Source organism: Eumetopias jubatus, unplaced genomic scaffold, assembly GCF_037043125.1.
Source record: "Eumetopias jubatus isolate StellerSeaLion01/CBP00866 unplaced genomic scaffold, mEumJub1_p1.0 scaffold_4, whole genome shotgun sequence".
Lineage (NCBI taxonomy): Eukaryota > Metazoa > Chordata > Mammalia > Carnivora > Otariidae > Eumetopias > Eumetopias jubatus.
This window is the reverse complement of record NW_028274810.1, coordinates 36,164,963-36,180,990: the sequence shown is the minus strand read 5'-3', so window position 1 is coordinate 36,180,990 and position 16,028 is coordinate 36,164,963. Positions and strand designations below refer to the sequence as shown.

The 16,028-nt window shown below is 41.0% G+C and overlaps 1 protein-coding gene across 1 annotated transcript in view; it reads left to right on the top strand.

The window, feature by feature from the left end:
- Positions 1 to 10,478, top strand: part of DNAI3 (dynein axonemal intermediate chain 3) — a 62,487-nt gene extending 52,009 nt beyond the window's left edge. Inside the window, exons 18-22 of the mRNA XM_088022948.1 lie at positions 2,352 to 2,482; positions 4,325 to 4,529; positions 5,982 to 6,073; positions 7,139 to 7,261; positions 10,338 to 10,478. Coding sequence (XP_087879074.1) covers positions 2,352 to 2,482; positions 4,325 to 4,529; positions 5,982 to 6,073; positions 7,139 to 7,261; positions 10,338 to 10,478 — 692 coding nt within the window. The remainder of the gene's footprint in view (positions 1 to 2,351; positions 2,483 to 4,324; positions 4,530 to 5,981; positions 6,074 to 7,138; positions 7,262 to 10,337) is intronic.
- Positions 10,479 to 16,028: the final 5,550 nt, after the last annotated feature.

Below are 16,028 nucleotides of genomic sequence, written 5' to 3'. Positions count from 1 at the left end.
GAGAACATCTAACATGTTATTTTGAAGTATAAATCTTGGTGGTTATCAATCTTGCTATCACTGGTAATCATTATATTCTGCAGAGGGCTTCCAGATTCATGAATGGCCCTGCTCACCAGAGTGAGGTGGTGTCTAGGGAACCCCCACTATAGGAGGTTAAAAACCAGGCTCTGAAAAACAAGAGCGGCAACAAGAAGAAAGCTGCTGGTGTCCAGGGCTTTCCTGACTTCCCAGGAATCTTCCAGATTGCTTCAAGATTGCCTTAGAAGTATGTCTCCTATGCTATCTTCAAGATGGAGCTTCAGTTGGAGGAAAATTGGTCTGTTTTTTTTTTAATCCAGGAAAGCTACATTTAAATTTTTTGTTTATTTTTACTTTTTATAAACTTTTTGAATTGTGGTAAAATATACATAAATGTGAAATGTACCATCTTAATCATTTTAAGTGTATAATTCTTTAATATTAAGTACTTTCACATTGTCATGCAACCCATCTCCAGGACTGTTTCCATGTTGCAAAACTGAAACTCTGCACCCATTAAATACTAGCTCCCTGCTCCCCTCTACTCTCAGCATCTGGCAACCACTATTTACTTTCTATCTCTCTGAATGTGACTACTGTAGATACCTCATATAAGTGGAATCATACAGTATTTGTCTTTTTGTGATGGACTTCTTTCCCTTAACATCATATCCTCAAGTTTCACCCATGTTGTAACATATGTCTGAATTTCCTTCCTTTCAAAGGATGAATAATATGCCATTGCGTGTATATATCGCATTTTGTTTATTCCCTCGTCTATCGATAAACCCTTGGGTTGCTTCCAAATAATGCTGCTATGAATATGGGTGGACAAATATCTCTTTGAAACTCTATGAGCTATTTGCAAGGTTTAGTAGGTGGGTTTTTTTTTCTTTTTTCAGCTTAATGTCCCACTGGGGTTCCGAGAGGGGGGGAAAAATCCAGCTTTTACATAGCTATCAATATGATGGGATTCACAGTAAGTTCATGGTATGGATATAAGGTAACTGGACAATATGGTTTGGCCTAAATAGGACATACCTTTACGGCCATTCTTGAGGTGGGTGTGGGCAGCAAGGAGTAGGGAGCAGCCAGCCCTGCATCCAGGTCTCGGGGAGAGGAGACCCAAGCAATGGTGGGGTACACAGACTAAAGGAAAGGAGGACCTGTAGGCTGGAGCAGAGAAATCTTGATTTTAATATCCAAACCTGCCTCCCCCTGGTCTTTCCAGTTGCAATAAATGGAAACTCCATGGAGTCAGCTGCTCCTAGCAGAAACCTATCATTCTCAGCCCTCCTATTCAAGCCATCTGTAAGTCTTGTTATTTCCAGCTTGCAAATATTTCTTGCTCATCTACTTTTGTCCATTGTACTTTCAACCCAGCTACCAAGTTCTCTCACCAGAACTACTTCCTATGGTGTCCCCTCTTTTCTTTTACCTCTCTCTAATTCATTCTCTTCATAGCAGTCAGAGAATCTTTAGAAATCAGTCAGATTGCCTTCTGGTCCTAAAGGACTCAGTGAAACACATCAGGTGGAGAATATAATCTAAACTCCTTTTCTACAAGGCCCTGTGTGGTCTGGACCCTCCTGGTCCCCATCTGTTTCATATGTCTCATGCTGGGATTACCAGACTTCAGTCTTATTGCCTTCCTCAAATTTATAAAGGCACTAAGCATTTCTCTCTGCAGGACTTGGGAGTGCGTTGTTCCCTCTATCTGGAATACTCCTCCACATTAAAATCTTCCCACACCAAAGTGCTACTTAGGACTAAATGACTCATCTTCAGAGAAGACTTTTCTGACCATTCGGTCTAAATTATGGATGTGCCTCGTTACTCTTTCTTGCAATTTTTTTCCACGATAACACTTTTAACATTTTTTTATTATATACTTGGGATTTGTTTATTGGATATTGGATATTATTTATTGAATATCTGTCTTTCCCATTAGACTGTAAGCTCCATGAGGGCAGGATCATGTTCATTTATTAACCATTGTTTACTCAGCCATCTGTAGTACCTATAGATACATATAGGCAATCCACAAATATTTATTGACCAACCAAGTGGGTTAATGAATGAGTAAATGATTAAGAACATGAAATATTCCTTTGAACTGGAAAAATGGCCTTGATGGAAATTCCCTAGACTTTACATAAAAAGAGGAAGAGCTGTTCCTTGACAGATTCATTTACCCCAACTGACCTCTTGTTGTCTGTGCTTGGATCCCATTAATCATGACCTGTCCATCCACTGGAGTTCTGCCTATTCTTCATGCAGGAATATAAACACTATTATTAAACATGAAGTGGCCTTTTCCATCCCAACAGCAAAGAAGCCAGTGAGCCTCTCCACTATCCATGATGGATCTGTCCACACTGTTCAGAGGTCACCTTTTTACAAGGACATTATCCTCACCATTGGGGGATGGAACGTGGCCATCTGGAAAGAAGGTGTTATGGTGAGTTGCCTGAAAAATGGAGGAGTGGGTGTGTGGTCCTTTGTTACTGAGAAAGACAATGGGAACAACAGACTGTTCTGACATAATAGTGCCTTAGGGACATTTTTTAGAGAAATTACAACAGATGGCTTGGGTTCCAGCTTGTCAGCAGAACCACGTAAGCCTTTTGAAAACACAACCATTTGCCTTTCTTCCCTGAGGGAAGGAAACAATATTTACGTCTTTTGCTCTCTAAGACCTAACAGTCTTTCTTCAAAATATGTACTGTGGGCAGTTGATTTATTTTATGTTTTTTCCTCCCCTTAAAATAAATGATGGGATGCTGGTTACTATGAAGTCCAAGGAGAAGCACTGCATCTATCAACTTTGCTTCTGTACCAGGAATATGTCCACAGGTTCAGAAAGTGGGAGTAAGAAAGCTAAGGGGTCCGTTGCCAATAGACCAGAGACATGCATGGACCACAGGGAAGCAGCAGCAGGACTCTGGCAGTCAGGATTAGGAGAGGGCCTGGTTCCAGGCAAATAGAAGCTAAACTGCCAAAAACTGAAAGACTGATAAAATCCAGTGAGGCAAGGGTGTGAGGAAATCAGCATGACAAGTCTCTTTAGTGTGCAATTTAAGATCATCAAAATCTGAAATATGTATGTATATCTATTTCATAGCTGTAATACATATATTCTTTGAAAAAAATGATATATAATGTGTATATATATATAACATTTATATGAATAGATAGTCTTTGAATAAAATGAATAAAAATGTACATATATTCTTCAGTAAAGAATATATATATTCTTTAAATAAAGTGATAAAAATATACATATACATATATATATTCTTTGACCTAACACTTTCACTTCTGGGACTCTAACTTACACAAATACTTGTGTGAATTTATGTACGAGTTTGTCATTGAAACAACTGGAAACTACTTAAAGTGCCCATCCACAAAAGGACTTCTACTTTATACCAATGTACTTCAGTATGTCCAATTTTCTTTTTTACAGTGAATAAGTATCAGTTTTGTTGTTAAAGAAAAAGAAAATTAGGCAAGATTGTCCATAGACTATTCAGGGGCCAAGAACCGGGTTATCCACAGAAATGGAAGGAGCTGGGCAAGGTGGGCAAGAACAGGATAAGGAGTCCATGAATCTGAGATATTCTTCGTTTCCCACAGGGAAGTTTCTTATGCATGTCTCAGAGGGTAGGAAACGGCTTCACAGTTTAGTTTAGTCTCTGCAGCTATAAGTAGATAAATGAATACACCTGCTTGTCAGGTGGAGCGCAACAGTAAGAGGAGAGCACATCTGATCTTTTTTCTCTCTGAAAACCTCCCAAAGAGGGCAAATTACCCCATGGTAAAGAAAAGAGAAGCTGATCTTGTACCAATGCTTTGCTGGTCTAAAATCCTCTTCCAAACAATATTTGCAAGCCATTGGATGCAGCTCACAGCTGGAATTGACTTTTTATTGGCTTTTTTTCCTGGCTGCCAGAGTTGTCTCCATTGGAAATAGACACCCAACAGCAAAATAAAGGTATAAGCAAAATTTCCTTATAATCTCTACTTACCTAACATTACCAATCTCCAGCTTGACTGGAAGGTTTGATCTTTTCTAAAAGGCAACTAAAATAAGAAAAAAATGTTATAAAAAATGCACAGGAAATAAAAGAGTTGGCATTATATAAAATCCTATAAGAAAAAGAACTAAGAGTTCAGAGTGGGCATAATTGTGCTGTTCCATGATCATAGCCATCTGAGTTGTACTTAAAGAAAATCATTGTGAATACACCTCAGATAATAACAAAAGTTTTCGTGTGTGCTTTTAAAATTTTGTTTAAAGACTGGACCCCTCCTTCAGTCATCCTGTGCACCAAAAAGGTATACTGCAGGCCACTGGTCCCTGACAAGGCCTGGAGTTTTCTATATTGGCCGAGAAGATGGATACATTGACATCTGGGACCTTCTGGAGAAAACTCATGAGCCAGCCCTGTCACAAAACATCTGCATAACTATGATCACCTACATCAAACCCTGGACCTTCTCTGGTGTGTTAATTCTAATTAAATGACCTAAGTTATTTTGTTTTTTGGAGGGCGACTCAGGAACATTTTGACATTCATCTGGAAAGTCTCTGATATTTTTTTCTCAAGTTTTGCCCATCCCATCCTTTCTCTTCCCTTCCTTCCCCTTCCTTCTTACACTCAAACTCTGGATACAACCTGAGTTTCTCTCGTTATTTCTGAGGCATGGTTAGTACGACAAGCAGAGGCTGATTTTGAACTAACCACATGATGAAAAGCATCCTTCTCATCTTCTCCAGGTCAGACAGTGTGATCCCTAAATCTCTGGTACCTTTTGCTGCTTCTTTCCCAAATAGAGTAATTCTTGTATCTTTAATTTTTCATTACATCACCAATTTTCAATATTTTATCATTTTTCTGGCTTTTCCCTGGACAATATCAAGCAATTCTTTTCATGAGATCAAATGACTCTCTGGGGTCATTTGTCTATTTAAACTTTTAACTTTTGAACTAATTATGAGGAAAAAAACAACGTATAACAAAGCAAGCAGAAATTCAAGGATGTGTCCTCAGAAAAGTAATTTGTATCCTTTGTCCCAATTTCTCTGTTTTACCTAAGCACTACTTTCTATATAAACCCAGTATATTTGCCTCTTTTAAAAGAAGTTTCCCTTTGTTTCCAAAGGTATGCAGGCATAAAATTATCTTTCTATCCTTTTCTTTCTCAGAAACATTACGTTTAGAAATTCAGTCTTCAGAATTTCTAGAGTGTCACATTCTGGCAACCACTTAGCCTTACGTGTCACCAAGTGTGGGTTTTTTCCCATCTTTGCTATAAAACATTGCTTTTGTATACATCCAGGGATTATGAGTCTAGGATTTAACAGTTTAAACCAAACCTTCTGAATATAAGAAAAAGAAAAGAAACCCCATATGATAAGGTAGAAAATTAAAATTCTTAAACACATTTGTGTTTTATATCCATTTTCAATGATCAAAAGAAGCAATCTGTTTTTATAATAAGAAAATGGGTTCTGGCTGTGTCTTTGAAATTCATCTGGATAATGGTATCCTTCAGCCCTTACTGAGTCTTTGGTGAAAACTGGCTTCATGATTTTTCTTTGAAAATCTTTCCCTGTGTTATCCTCACTTTCTTCTCAAGTCTGTCCAGTGGCCCAGCCACACAGAGGGTCAACCTCAGCTGGGAGCCACACTCCTTACATGAGCACCAAGAAGACAAGTTTTGAGGTGGGCTGACAAAGGCTCCGGGTCTTGACTTTCATTTCATCAACTGGAAAAAATGATTTTTATATATCAGTTAATATTGTCCTCAGTCATGAAAGCCTGATGAAGATGCCAAGATTATCATAACCACAGCAGGTCTTTTGGGAGACCAAAAAACAAAAACACATTTCATGTTTAACCTCCAGGATGACTTTCTGTTTCCCCCCCCCCCCCATTTTTTGGATCTTTCAGCTAAGCAGCAATTTATAGCCATAGCTGATTATTATGGAACACTGCATATATTGGAAATTCCTTGGACATTAAGTCACCCTTCCACCAATGAGGTTAGTACCTTTTGGCTCTGAGAATTTATGTGACCAGATATTGCTGAGGCATGTTTTAAAAGTGTGTTCAGAAATGACAGCATTTTTGCTCTGTAAGAAAACAAAAGAATCACACAATCCCAAATAAGGGATGTATTTCTGTTGTATGAGTTAAATAACTTGAAACTACAGAAAAACAAATGTGATGAGAGAAAGGGCAAGTAAATGAAGCCCAGATTCAGAAAAGAATTGATTTGGGGATTCATAAAATGTTATTTTCAGACTGTTGAAGGACGGGACTCCTTCAGTGATGCCTTTCCTGGAGGCCCAGTTGACATTTTGATACATCTCTCCATCATCGCCCACCTCCACCCCGTCTTCTCCCAAGTTGGTGTACTGTAGGCAGCATGGCTGAGGGGGCAATTTTCTGCCCTTCCATAGGCACCACCCGCCAGTTTTAAGTAATAGTAATAATAAGGTGATAAAAAGAAAATCAATGAATAGAAATAAGTAAATACATATACAACCAACATTAAATATATAGATTACAATCCGCCACAAGTCCCAACATCAGCCTACTTACCTGCAAGCAGAAAGCTTTCCATCCCCTGGCTGCTTTGCCCAAGGTTTCTGCTGACTTCACTGCTTCTGTTCTTCTGTGCACACACCAAGTCCTCTGGGGAACTCAGCTTCCCTTCCTGTCCCTTTAGGGTTTACACTGAGCTCCTCATCTGGGTTTTCCAAGTTTGGTTGATGATATGATACTTTCCTCAGGCTTAGAAGTGAGAAGCAAGGAAAGGGAAAAAAGCCATCCCTGAGTATTTCTTTTACAAAACTATAATTTTTTGCTGTTCTCTTCTTCCAACCCTACTCCCTTCATGGAATCCTCCAATTTGCAGGGCCCTGAACCTGAGCACAGTAGCCCCCACGTTTAGCTAGCTCCTCTGGTAGTGGGCCTGTGGGTGGTATCCCAAAGCAGGTAAGCCAGCTAATGAATTACAAGCAGCAGGAATTCTTCTAGAGCCTTGTGAAGAATATGAGGGCTTCCACGTGGGCACCCCTCTCATGGGCCCGTGCTTCTAACAGGTATCAAGCATGAATTACTACTTTGAAAGAGAAGTCAAGCATCTGGAATATGTAGAGGAACGGAAGAAAATTCGTGAACAAGAAAAGAAGGAAATGGAGCTGGAACTTGAGAAGACAAAAGTTGTAAGTGAAATTTCAGAAACAAAAGCCGTTGCCTTCCTCTAACCCCAGTGGAAATATGTATATTTGGCTTATTCCACAGTTTCAATAAGAAAATTATGCCTTTTCACATTCTTCTCTCTTTCTCATGACAGTCAAAAGGGTATTTTCTCATTTCCAAGATTACCATGAGTGACAACTATCAATTGGACACCTATCTAGATTCTATCCAACTTAACTTTCTAAAGTTTTCTGTAATTTCAAAGTCCTTTAGATACAAAGGCATCTGAATATCATCCATAGATACAACAATGCAAAATCTGGAATCTTTCATTGCATAGAATTTTAACATCCAGTGAATAATACCTTAAAACATGTAGTGCATGGGGCACCTGGCTGACTCAGTCCACAGAGCATCCGACTCCTGATCTCAGAGAAGTGAGTTTGAACTCCACATTAGATGCAGAAATTACTTAAAAATTTTTTGTTTAAAGAAAAACAGGTAGTCCAAAAAGAGTGGACTATAGAATGAAGACACATGGGCCCAAATCCCAACTCCACCCACCACTACTAGCTACGAGATCTGGAGCAGGGCTTATGTCACTGCTGAGCTTCAGTTCTTGTCTTTAAAATGGGAATACTGGGGCGCTTGGGTGGCTTAGTCATTAAGTGTCTGCCTTCAGATCAAGTCATGATCCCAGGGTCCTGGGATTGAGCCCCGCATCGGGCTCCCTGCTCAGTGGGAAGCCTACTTCTCCCTCTCCCGCTCCCCTTGCTTGTGTTCCCTCTCTCACTGTATCTCTCTCTGTCAAATAAATAAATAAAATCTGTAAAAATAAATAAATAAGTAAAAATAAAATAAAATGGGAATACTGATAACTACCTTTTAGGATTAGGCTTTTCAGTTCAGTAACCCGACAAATAGACTTTTAGTAAATGGGAACCAGTATACAGACAGATGGATAAGAACTTTACTATAATATAATATATGGGAACTATAAAATTTGAGATAGAGGAGAATTTGGTAGAGGACACATCTTTCTCCCAGAAAGGAACCTAAAACTCTGAAGGCCCTCACCTTTCTGTTTCCCAGCTTCTGCCACTGTTGGTCTTCCCTTGCCCACTGGGATTGGGACCTTTGGATATTCTGTGAATTCAGTTCTCTCTCTCTCAGCAGAGGTCCCCTCAGTCCATGTTTCTATTTCTCTCTTGCTCATTCCCTTCCTAGGCTTTTTGTCACCAGCAATTTCACCACTGATCCCGTTTATAGATTCTTTATAGGCAAATATATAACCTCCTCCAGCACAATTATTCATGTGAGAGCATGAGCATGTGGAATTCTTAATGTTAACATTATCACTTATTGATAGATACGTATCAGTGTAATAAAAGCAGAAGTCCTCATTTCAAAAGCATTGTTTAGTGGTGGCAAGGTATAAAAGAATACCAATGAACTTTTCATCATCTTCCCTGCTACAAAAGATTTGGTCTTGGTCCATTCTTTTGCATACTCACAAACACTGGTTGAAATTCTGTGGTGTGAGATAACCCTTCCTTTATGCCCACAATTACCCATGATTAGTGTGAGTGATTAAATACCACAGCGACAGGCCTAATCATCCACATCAGTTGGAAGCCAGTAGACCTGTGGAAAATCCAAAAATAATTTGCATGTGAAATACTCTTAAAACACCTGAATTTTATAATAATCATATCCTGAAATTGTATCATGTGCTTGAGTTTCCAAAATGTCTCCAACTTCTTCCTGTAGCTTCATTTCCATGTGATCTAGTACCCTCTTTATTTATTTTTTTTATTTGAGAGAGAGAGAGAGAAAGCTCGAGCAGGGGGAGGGGCATAGGGAGAAGCAGGCTCCCCGCTGAGGAGGGAGCCCCACATGGGGCTTGATACCAGGACCCCTAGGATCATGACCTGAGCCGAAGGAAGATGCTTAACTGACTGAGCCGCCTAGGTGCCCTGACATAGTACCCTCTTTAAAGTAGAGCTACTACTTCTCCCATTTTCTCTGGAACTAGACTGGAGATAAACGAATGGACTTAAATGGGCTCCTCTGTTACATTTAGAACATGGAAGGTGTCACCAAGGAAAAACAAGTAATGTCAGTGAGAAATACGTTCTAACAAGCAACTGCTGATAAAAGGGAAAATGGGAACAGCTGTAACAACCTCAGGGGACTGTAGGGGAGATTAAATGAGTTAAAATATTTACAGCACTTAGCTAGTAAGCAGCACATAGAAAATGGTAGGAAGCGTCTACTGTTGTGATTACAGAAGGCAGGGGGAGATCACACATCCATCCAGCATGGCTGGTCTTGACAGGTGCCCTGCCGTTACCAGAGATGAGGCTGTACATGTCAACCCACAAAACCAAAGGAAACCGTACACCCATCTCTTCCCAAGCACTGAGTCTGGGTACAGCTCACTTCTTGAAAAATAATAGTAATTACAGCTCTAACAGCACATGAAATGGGAGTTTTTCTAACTGGAATTTCAGCTGGAGACCCAAAGTTAGAAAAAGCAGCAGTTTCTGTGTGACCCATAAGCTGCTGTGCCGTCTAAATAGGACTTAGTAAAGGGAGGAATTCAAAAGAATTTTGTAAGCTCTAGGCAATTATCCACACTTCAGGCTACACAAGGGGGACAAGAATCATGGGAAAAAAGGAAGACTAGAAGAGGGTTTTTTTTTTTTTTTTTTGAGAAAGAGGTGTCAAAGAGCCATGTATTCCCCACTTCCCAGTTCTGCAAAACCAGACTCCATGAGGAGACCTTCAAGGGACAACTGCTAGAAAAGGGTTGCTGGCCAGGATGGACATCTGGCCTCTTCACGTCTGGCAGGAGGCTTCCCAAGCCACAGAGACCTGCACACTCTTCTCCACTCTCTCTGCCACTGCCCTTCAGAGCCAGCCGCCGCTCTCCCTCACTGTGCCAGAGATGCCCTCCTGCCCCTCCTGCCTTCTGCCCTCCCGTGAAACCCTCCCAGAGGGCAGTGGCTAGGCCAACTGCTCAAAACCAGCCCCTTCCTTTCTTTGGTATTTCTAGCTGTCAGTGCTTTATTGGGATGATTTGGCTTTTCCCCCTAGAAAATGTATCAGAAGTCAAAGGAACAGTTGGAGGCTGAATTGAAAATGGACTATGAGAGTTACCTAGAACTGGAAAAGAACATCCTCATCAACCTTGGCTTCATCAAAGTGAAAGAGACAATGTCATTCATGGACTTGTAGAAAAGCTTTCTGCAGGGGTGTTTTGGGGATTTTGTAGGACTTTCTTTTCTTTTTATTCATCATTTTTTATGTAATGTGAACTAGCAAACTAAACATTAAATGGGTTTACTTATAAATAGTAGCCTTTTATGTCACTGCTATTAAAAATTGTTTTATAACAATAAGATCTGTTTTGATTTTTGGATTGAATGTGTACTGAAATTTATACTGAATATGAAAGTTACCAATAACAGAATTTTCATTTTCCTATATTAATCCCTCACCCCCTGTCCTTGATGTCTATTTAGAGCCCCTAATCCCAGAAAGAAGTGGAAATCAAACTTTGTTCCCAATTACCAGGTTGCTTTTGGTTGCCCCTCCAAACAGTGCTCCCCGCCCCCCAGGTCCCCTGCACAGATTATAGTGCTGTGTGCTCAATACAGTAGTAGCAAATCGAATCCAGGAATATATGTATATAGAAAGGATAATAACATAAAGATCATGTTGGGTTTACCCAGGGAATACAAGGTTAACTTAACTGTAGAAAATAAATCAATGACTGATTAAAGGAGAGAATTTATGATACCAAATGGATGCAAAAAAAAAGTGATAAAATTTGACATCTGTTCATGATAAAACAACAATAAATTTTATCAGTTACAAAAAGAAGGGGAATTCCTTCCTGTGATGTAGGGTATCTAAAACAATCCTACAATAACATCATACTTAATGGTGAAAAATTGAAAGCTTTCTTCTGAGATGTGGAACAACACAGTGCCCCCCAACATCTCTTCTAGTCAGTGTTGTACTGGGGGGGCTAACCAATGTGGGCACAGAAAGGAAAGAGCATGTGAAACAGTTGCCAAAGAGCTTGGTGTGTCTCAACCAGAGGTTCAATGTCACAGGAAAGTGACTGGCATGGGAGTTGGGGTTGCGGGGAGAGTAGCAGGAGATGAGACTGGAAAAGTAGCTTGGAGCCAGATTGTGAAGTCTCCAAGAAGCCAAGCTAAAGAAGCTGGATTAGAGTTTGCAGATAATGGGGCATTAATAGAAGGGCTAAGCAGGAAGGTGACACAATCAGCTTTATTTTTAGAAAGTTAAGGGATGGATTGGAGTCGGGAGAGTCCGAAGGCAGGAAATCCTATTAGGAGGCAGTACTAGTGGTTCAAGTTAAGAGATTAACACACGCTTTACTGAAGCTTAATGTGAAAATAAATATGAAAGTCTGGTTGGATGGGGAATGCAAGACAAAGGATGATGCCAAGGTTTATAAGTTAAGTTGCTGGAGGACATTAAACTCAAAGTTATTTATCTCAAAAGTCAGGTAGATAGTAGCACTTAACCAACTGTGTACCTTTGGACAGATGACTTATCCTGTGAAATAGATTCCTCTACTATTCCATCAGTTGAGAGTATTTACCGTGCAACATTTACAAGGGGTAAGTGAGCACCTGCGTCTAAGGTGGCAGCGCCCCACATATATTGGTATCATCGTTATTGGATTGTCCCAGCACTCAACCTTGCACTGGAACAAACTTTCCTTCCTTCCTGTCCTTCCTTCCTTTCTTTCCTTTCCTTTCCTCCCTTTCTTTCTTTTCCTTTCCTTTCCTTCTTTCCCTTCCTTCCTCCCTCCCTCCCCTCCCTCCCTCCCTCCTTCCTTCCTTCCTTCCTTCCTTCCTTCCTTTCTCCTTCCTTCTTTCATTCTTTCCTCCCTCCATCCATCCTTTCTTTCCCTTTCTTTTCTATTCTTTTCTTTTCTTTCTTTCCTTCTTTCTCTCTCTCTTTCCCCACACTTATGGCTTATATAAATACATCCAGTCTCATAGCTTTAAATACTACATATATCCCTGGCATGAACTTCTCCCACAAAATCAAGAGCTGTACATCCATTTGACTGCTTAATATCTCCACTTGGATATATAGTAGGCATCTCAAATTTAAACATATCCAAAACTGAGTGCCTGGATTTCCCTCCAAACCCATTCTCACTGCAGTCCTCCCAATCACCTTGCTTTCAGTTAGTTGCTCAGGCAAAAACCTGATGTGATCCATCATTTTTCTCTTTCTTTCACAATCCATACCCTCTCTGTGAGCAAATCCTGTTGACTACAGCTTCGAAATACATACAGAACCTGATCACTTCTCTCCTTCCTCACTGCTACCGCCTTGGTTCAAGCTACCACCATCACCAGCTTGGACTTTTGCAGTAGCCTCCTAATTGTTCTCTGGGCTTCTGCCTGGCCCCCTTCAGTCTCTCTCTCAGCAGCAGCCAGACAGTACTTTTATATTTTTTTAAATATTTTATTTAGAGACAGGGGGAGGGGCAGAGGGAGAGGAAGAATCTCAAGCAGACTCCACGCTGAGCGCAGAGCCTGACGCAGGGCTCAATCTCACAACCCTAAGATCATGACCTGAGCTGAAATCCAGAATCCCACGCTCAACCGAGCCACCCAGGTGCCCCCAGACAATGCTTTTAAATGGAAGGCAGAGGCTATCCTTCTTCTCAGAGCTCGTCCTTGGCTTCCCAGCTCACTCAGAGCATGAGCCAAAAGCTTTACTGGGACCTGCAAGCCCCCCTCATGTGATCAGGCTGTCATTGTCAGTCTGGTTTCATCTCTCTCTCCTCCCCCACATCACGCCACCCCAGTCATGTCAGCCTCTTACAATTCACCAAACATACCGGGCATATTCCTATCCCAGGACATTTGTGTTTGCTATTCTGCATTTTGTCCAGTAACTTTCCCTATTTTGTCTTCATGTATTCCCCCAAAGGAAAAAAAACGTTTTGAGTGCCTACACTGTGCCTGGCTCTACAATTTTAGACAGAGTGTTCAGGGTAGGTGTTACCAGGAAGGCGACATTTAAGCAAAGACCTGAAGAGGGTGACCTGTAGTCAGTCTTCTAGGAGAAGCATTTTCATAAATCAGTCTTCCGTTCCCACCTCAACAGACTTCTGCTTAGGTCTTCTGGACAGAACTGTGTTGTGTGGACACCTCTTAGTGCAGAAGCACCTAGGACCATGGAGAACAGGAATGTCATGATTGCATGACAGAAGCCATTACCTGGGGCTGGCTCATTGTTGTCTCAAACAAAAGCAGGGTTCTATTAGCATAGAAGAAGGGAGTAATGGATATTGGTTATCAAATAAAGAGCTTAGTATAGTGCCTGGCATTTAGCAAGCAGTAAATTTTGGCTTCTATGTTACCTAATTTACAAACATAACACAATTATAATATTCTTGCTATAGAAACTAAACATGGAGTTCCTCTGCCTTATGAGAGCAGTTATCATCAGTTCAGTATGATATTTGTATCGCGTATTTATAATCTTAGTTTTCCTCATCATCTCACCAGCCTATGGCCATCAGTCGGGTCATATAAACAGCCACAGCCCAAGCTTCATGGGATCTTGGCCCACCTGCTTATCTGGTAACTCGTCCTTCTGCAAAGCACCCCCAGGTGTGTCCTGTTGCTCCTGGGATGAAGGTTGACTCACATATGTTTAAAAACAAGCCTACAACCATCAGGCCCTCAAGGCTCCTTTCTCTCAATATGCTAGAGCTACCTAATGGCCTGTAACATGGCAGAAGGTGCTGGGACAATGCCTTTGTGTCAGTTCAGGTTCCGCATGAAGCTAACACCAAGGCAAGACTAGATGTACAAGAGATTTATTGGGAGAGAGAGCAGAAGAAGCCAGGGAGGGCCTTTGGACCTCATTGCAAGTCTGGTGCGTATGGAAGGAGAGAGGGAAGGAAAAAGGTTGGGGTGGGATGATTCAGACCACTCAGAATGCTCTCCTTTCTTGGACTCCAAGGCTTTGGAGCTCAGGCAAATGCACTGCGCTGCTTCCCCCTTCTCTGGGATGAGTTCTCTCTGAGGCTCCTCAACTCACACTGGGAGACTCCAGCTGAGATGCTGACTTCCTATAATGGAAGATGGGGGAATACTGGGCATGAACGAAAATGGAGTTAGCTGGTGTGCCTCCTTCTGGTTCCCATAGCTCCAGCATTTTCTCCCACTGCCCATTCCTTCCCAGCTGCCCCGTGGGCCAATTTAGGCTCTTCTTCCCTTCAGTCTTTTGATCTGGCATGTAGTGAAAAGAAAGAGGGCTTTAGGATCCAGGCAGACCTGAGTCTGAATCCCAGCTTCATCCCCTTGGGCAAGCTATACTGTCTCCTAGGTCTTAGTTACACCATCTATTGGGGATGATAATTATACCTACTTCACCAGAAGGTAATGTATGTAAAATACATGGCACTTAGTGGGTGCTTAGTAAGTTTTGCCTTCTTGCTTAGCCTCAGGTACTCGCCCCCCCCGCCCCGGCAACCCACACACACCCCAGAGAAAACATAGTGTTTCCTCTTTGTTCTATGTAATTATCTCTGATTTTAACATTTTTGTTATTATTATCAATAATGCGAATGTCTCTCTCAAATATGACTTAAGCAGTCGCTCTGCACACCTAGTTTAACATTAGCCTTGATCATTTTAATATGAGACCAGATATGTTGGACCTAGCATTTAAAATTTAAAGAGTAGCTTTATTTTTTGCAGAACTTAAAATGCTATGGCTACCTAGAAAATTAATCATTCTTTTTTTTAAAGATTTTATTTATTTATTTGAGAGAGAGAGAATGAGAGATAGAGAGCACGAGAGGGAAGAGGGTCAGAGGGAGAAGCAGACTCCCTGCTGAGCAGGAAGCCCGATGTGGGACTCGATCCCAGGACTCCAGGATCATGACCTGAGCTGAAGGCAGTCGCTTAACCAACTGAGCCACCCAGGCGCCCGAAAAATTAATCATTCTAATAATACTTGATTTATTTAGGTTAAATTTAATTATCATTCAGCTTTATAAACTGCTTTTTTACCCAACCAGAAATGCTGCATAATTAAATGAGCCTATTTTCAGGTCCTCAGATAACCATATCATCTGGGTGCACTTCAGATGAAACGGCAGTTGACTCCAGTAGATGGTGGTCAGTGGCCTGGGTACATGGTCACAGCTTCACTAATCCACGACTGTCAATGATTAACATTTCCCTGTGCCCTCTACCCCCGAGCGTTGCTTGAGGTAGGCAATCTTCCACCCCGTTGCTAGGATGCCATCACCAGGTCAGATACCCTGTAACTAAGCAAGGCTCCCGGGGCGGAAATTAAATATCTCAGTAAAGGGCAAATTAAACCCTGTGTGATGAATCCACTCCTTCCATGGCTGATGAGCTATTTAAGGGTTACAGGCCATGTAAAAACAACTGCACACCATCAAAGTAGAATCCCAAACACGAAAAAACCAACCTCAAAAATGTATTGAGGGAAATGGTTAAAAAAAAAGTTAAGTGTAATTGCTTCCAAATGCTCTCTTGTTCACAAATATGACATTAAAAATATATATGCAGTGAGTATAGTAAATAATTCAGGTTGTGTTTCCCCACAGTCGTGCCAATGTTCTGAACTTCAAAGGACAGAAAATAAGATTTCTCTAAGTCACCTGTACAGGTAATATTCTAGGCTGTTTTTATTCTTTTTCCTTAAAGAGAAGAAGGAAAGAAGATGTAAAATACTGGATTTCAC